The 6,000-nt window shown below is 39.9% G+C and overlaps 1 protein-coding gene across 1 annotated transcript; it reads left to right on the top strand.

The window, feature by feature from the left end:
* The first annotated feature begins 296 nt into the window (after positions 1 to 296).
* LOC127508186 (uncharacterized) lies at positions 297 to 1,320 on the top strand. Its single transcript, XM_051885920.1, has one exon. The coding sequence runs from the start codon at positions 316 to 318 to the stop codon at positions 1,180 to 1,182; it is 867 nt and encodes a 288-aa protein (XP_051741880.1). The 5' UTR covers positions 297 to 315; the 3' UTR covers positions 1,183 to 1,320.
* Positions 1,321 to 6,000: the final 4,680 nt, after the last annotated feature.

The following is a 6,000-nucleotide window of genomic DNA, read 5'->3' as shown; positions in this document are numbered from 1 at the left end:
GAAGACAAAGGCTCCTGTCTGCCTCGCTGCTCGCTGCTCATATTGGTTTGCGTCTGTAACTCTGTATAGCTTTGTTTTGAATCTCTTACTTTTATTCATTGTTGCTTATTTTTTTATTACCTTATATGTAATATTGCCTACCACACTAATCTGACGTCGCTAGCTTGTAATCTTTGAATCTAAATCGCTGTTACAATGCATTTGCATTTGCAGCGCTAGCTTGTTAACTTGTTAACAGTCTCTCGCGCGCTCCTTTTTCAACCTGTTCTTCAAACAGCTGTGGTAAGTCGGATCAGTCTACAAACACGGTGAGTCATGTCATCCTCTCCCAGGATTGCTACCTGTTCCATTTGCCACATGTTTACCATAGCTCTCTCTGTCAGCGACGAGGGATTTACATGTCATAAATGTGGGGAAATAGTCAGGCTGACAGAGAGAATCTCAGAATTAGAGACACGCATCCAAACTTTAATCGAGGATAGTAAGAATGCAAGGGCTTCAGATACTGTTTTGGATGCGACTAGCTTAGTGAATTCTGTACATTGTTCGGTTCCGGCTGTAGAGCCCGCACAGCAGGGCACTTGGGTAACGGTGAGGCGGCCTAGCCGTGGAAAACACCACTCTTCCGTTCCAATAAGAACATCAAACAGGTTCTCCCCACTCAGTGATACACCCACTGAGAATCCTGTTGAAAGTGCCCTAGTTATTGGCGATTCTATTACACGGAACGTGAAAATAGAGACACCAGCCACCATAGTCACATGTTTGCCGGGAGCCAGAGCACCTGACATCAAAGCAAATTTAAAAGTGCTGGCTAATGCTAATCGTAAATATTCTAAGATTATTATTCACGTCGGCACTAATGATGTTCGACTTCGCCAGTCGGAGATCACTAAAATTAACATTAAAGAGGTGTGTGAACTCGCAAGTACAATGTCAGGAGAAGTAATTTGCTCTGGCCCCCTTCCTGTTCGTCGGAGTGATGAGATAGTTAGCAGATTATCATCACTCAATGGCTGGCTGTCTAAGTGGTGTCCGCATAATAATATAGGTTTCATAGACAATTGGAAAAGTTTTTGGGGCAGACCTGACCTGTTGAAAAGAGATGGTATTCATCCCTCCCGGGATGGTGCTGCTCTTCTCTCTAGTAATATGGCACATAGTCTTAGAGCTGAAACATGACAAACTGGGGCCCAGGTCAGAAAGCAGACAGACTGGCTAAACCGACCGTCTGCTAGCTGCCTCACGTTACAGAAGTCAGAAAATTCAGATAACTCCCAACACATAGAAACTCTTACACCTAGATATTTTCAAATAGAGACTGTGTATTAGTAAAAACAAAAAATTTCCAAACCCATTTAATGGTAAAAATTTAATTGATGTTCAACAAATAAAAAATAGAGATAATAATGCTAAACAAATGATAAAACTCGGGTTGTTAAATATTAGATCCCTTTCTTCAAAATCACTTATTGTTAATGATATTATCAAAGATAATAATCTAGATGTGCTGTGTTTGACAGAAACTTGGCTAAAACTGGACGATTACATTACTTTAAATGAGTCTAGTCCTCAAGGTTATGATTATCAACACAATGCCCGTCAGAAAGGCAAAGGGGGAGGTGTTGCTGTAATCTATAGTAATATTTACAGTATTAGTCAGAAGTCTTTCAAATATAATTCCTTCGAAACTATGGTACTTTACGTAACATTATGTAAGTTGACATTTGTGCTGGCTACTGTATACAGGCCACCAGGACACAATACAGACTTTATCAAAGAATTTGCTGACTTTCTATCAGAGTTAGTACTAGCTGCAGATAAAGTCCTTGTTGTTGGTGATTTTAATATTCATGTAGATAATAAAAAAGACGCATTAGGATTGGCATTTGCAGATATTCTAAATTCTATTGGTGTTAGACAACATGTGTCAGGACCCACTCATTGTCGTAATCATACTTTAGATCTAATATTGTCACATGGAATCGATAGTGATGCTGTTGAAATTCTGCAGCAGAGTGACGACATCTCAGATCATTATCTAGTCTTGTGTATACTACATTTAGTCAAGGCAGCTAAACTGCCTCCATGCCATAAATATGGTAGAACCATCACTTCTACCACTAAAGATTGCTTTATAAATAATCTTCCTGATCATTTTCATCGCCTTAGCATACCAGACAGCTTAGAAGACCTCGATGTTGCAACAGAAACTATTGCCTCTGTCTTTTCCAGCACATTAGACTCAGTTGCTCCTTTGCGTTTAAAAAAGATTAAGGAAATTAATCCAATGCCATGGTACAATGAGCACACTCAGGCCCTAAAGTTAGCAGCCAGAAAAATGGAGCGCAGCTGGAAGAAATCAAAACTAGAAGTATTTCGTATTTCGTGGAGAGAGAGAATGATTGAGTACAGAAAGGCCTTAAAATCTGCTAGATCTGCCTATTTTTCAAAACTCTTAGAAGAAAATAAACACAACCCTAGGTATTTATTTGATACAGTGGCTAAATTAACAAGAAATAAAGCTTCAACTTCTGATGTTTCCAAAGAGCACAGCAGTAATGACTTTATGAACTTCTTTACTTGCAAGATTGATAATATTAGAGAAAAAATAATAACCATGCAACTGTCTACTACAGTATCGTGTCAGATAGTGCATTGTAGTGTCCCTGAGGAAAAATTCAATTCATTTACTGCTTTAGGAGAGGAAGAATTGTCTAAACTTGTTAAATCATCAAAATCAACAACATGTATGTTAGACCCTATACCGACTAAGCTATTGAAAGAAATGCTTCCAGAGGTCATAGACCCTCTTCTCAATATCGTCAATTCATCTTTATCATTAGGATACGTACTAAAAACTTTTAAGCTGGCTATTATTAAACCTCTTCTTAAAAAAACACAACTTGATCCTAGAGAATTAGTCAATTACAGGCCGATCTCAAATCTCACTTTTCTGTCAAAAATACTAGAAAAGGCAGTATCATCACAACTATGTTCCTTTTTAGAAAGAAATGGTATCTGTGAGGATTTCCAGTCAGGATTTAGACCGTACCATAGTACTGAGACTGCTCTCATTATAGTTACTAATGATTTGCTCTTATCATCAGATCGTGGTTGTATCTCACTATTAGTGTTACTGGATCTTAGTGCAGCATTTGACACTATTGATCACAATATTCTTTTAAATAGACTCGAAAATTATGTTGGCATTAGTGGAATTGCATTGTCATGGTTCAAATCATACTTATCTGACCGTTATCAGTTTGTAGTAGTAAACTAAGACATGTCATATCGATCACAAGTTCAATATGGAGTACCACAAGGCTCAGTACTAGGACCGTTGCTGTTCACTCTGTACATGCTACCCTTGGGAGATATCATTAGGAAGCATGGCGTTAGTTTTCACTGTTACGCTGATGATACTCAGCTCTATATTTTTTCACGCCCTGACGAAACTTACCAATTCACAAAATTAACGGAATGCATAGCTGATATAAAAAATTGGATGACCAGTAATTTCCTACTACTAAATTCAGAAAAAACAGAGATTCTAATTTTTGGACCAAAAACTTCTTCACGTAATAACCTAGAATATTGTCTAACACTTGATGGCTGCTCTGTTAAGTCTTTGTCGTCAGTTAGGAACCTGGGCGTGCTCTTTGATACCAATCTTTCATTTGAGGGCCATGTTACTAGCATCTGTAAAACCGCATTCTTCCATCTTAAAAATATATCTAAACTACGACATATGCTCTCAATGAAAAATGCAGAACAGTTAGTCCATGCGTTCATGACCTCAAGGCTAGATTACTGTAACGCTCTACTGGGTGGTTGTTCTGCTCGCCTGATAAATAAACTACAGCTCGTACAAAATGCAGCAGCTACAGTTCTTACTAGAACCAGGAAGTATGACCATATTAGCCCAGTTCTGTCAACACTGCATTGGCTTCCTGTTAAACATCGTATAGATTTTAAAATCTTGCTAATTACTTACAAAGCACTAAATGGTTTAGCTCCCCAGTACCTGAGCGAGCTCCTAATTCATTATAGTCCTTCACATCTATTGCGATCTCAGAATTCAGGCCAGCTGATAATACCTAGAATATCAAAATCAACTGCAGGTGGTAGATCCTTCTCCTGTTTGGCACCTAAACTCTGGAACAATCTTCCTAGCATTGTTCGGGAAGCAGACACACTCTGTCAGTTTAAATCTAGACTAAAAACGCATCTCTTTAACCTGGCATACACATAACACATTACCAATTTATATTTCCAAATCCGTTAAAGGATTATTAGGCTGCATAAATTAGGTCAGCCGGAACCGGGAACACTTCCTATAACACCTGATGTACTCGTTACATCAGAAGAAGAATGGCATCTACGCTAATATTAGTCTTTCTGGTTATCCCGAGGTTCACCGTAGTCAACCGGATCCGGGCCGTATCCAGGTGAGACCAAGGACCTGCGCCTTGACACGACCACAACGCAGCCCTGACGTATCAGCAGAGATTGAGTCAACTAGATCATCCACTGTGAGGGCCTCATCGACACGACAGCTACGACACAGTTCCTCAACAACCGTCCATACCGGCGTGATCCTCAATACGATCCTCAATTGGATGGAACTGAAATAAATACTTTTAATGTTGCGATCCTATTGGACTTATGATAGCAACCTGAATTGTAACAAAGCACTGTTGGCCAGAGGAGAACTGGCACCCCGACTAAGCCTGGTTTCTCCCAAGGTTTTTTTCTCCATTTTAACACCAATTTGCCACTTGTCTGCCACCTAATGTCACCTGATGGAGTTTGGGTTTCTTGCCGCTGTCGCCTCTGGCTTGCTTAGTTGGGGACACTTGACTTGACATTTGATACTCAACAGTGCTTTGAACTGCCTGCATTGACACTATTCTTTAAGAGCTGCTGTGCAGCCAAACAATGTACCAGTTATCAATGTAAAGCTGCTTTGACACAATCTACATTGTAAAAAGCGCTATATAAATAAAGGTGACTTGACTTGACTTGACAATGGAGGACCTAAAAAAGGCAGATTTTGTTTGCCTAACAGCTGACACGTGGTCCTCCATTAATATGGATGGATACCTTGGTGTAACTTGCCACTACATAACACCAGAGGCAAAGTTGGCAACTGTTGTACTAGGTGTAAGGAGGTTTTACCAAACCCACACAGCCCAGCATCTCATGGAGGCTAAAGCTTTGCTAATGGCTGAGTGGGGAATAACCTCCAAAGTTCAGTGTATGGTGACTGACAATGCATCCAACATGATCCTAAGTGCCCAGCTACTCAACCTTCGGCATTTCCCATGTTTTGCCCATAATTTAAATTTAATTGTGAAAAAGGCCCTAGATCAAACCCCAGTCATCAATGAAATATGACAGAAAGCCAGAAAGATAGTGGGGTTGTTTAGATCCAGCTGCAAAGCAAAGGACAAGCTTGTGGAGATGCAGGGCTTGATGGGCAGACCAACTCTGAAACTGGTACAGGAAGTTGAGACGAGATGGAACAGCACTTTCGACATTACTGAAGTTACTGGAAAGAGAGAGCTGTAATTTTCCCTCATTTGTATGTCCTTGCTAAAAAATATCTGTGTATGCCAGCAACAAGTGTCCCTTGTGAGAGGATTTTTTCAAAGGCTGGAGAAATCTGTAAAAAAAAAGAAGTAGGCTAAGTCCTTCCACAGCAGAGCAATTAATATTCTTGAATAAAAATCTGTAAAAATGTGAGACCATTGTGGCTTGATTTGTTTTATTACTCTTCATTTTTCATGACCAAAATAACCTAGTTATTCACAGTGAGGAGGAGTCTCCTAAATAGAATGCCAAATGCATGCTGAATGACCACGCGGGCAGTATTGAGCTTTCTATCAAAGTGTCTTTGCCTAGCAGACAAGTGGCCATTCTCTCTATAAGGCCTCATAAGTTGAGGCAACAGAGGGTAGGCAGAATCCCCTTTAAGAACACAACCAACCTCTGTGA

This window comes from Ctenopharyngodon idella, chromosome 3 (assembly GCF_019924925.1).
Source record: "Ctenopharyngodon idella isolate HZGC_01 chromosome 3, HZGC01, whole genome shotgun sequence".
NCBI classification, from domain to species: Eukaryota; Metazoa; Chordata; class Actinopteri; order Cypriniformes; family Xenocyprididae; genus Ctenopharyngodon; species Ctenopharyngodon idella.
This window is presented reverse-complemented; position numbering and strand designations above follow the sequence as displayed.

Excerpts from the sequence above, each read along its gene's own strand:
- LOC127508186 (XM_051885920.1), top strand. The coding sequence starts at position 316 with ATGTCATCCTCTCCCAGGATTGCTACCTGTTCCATTTGCCACATGTTT.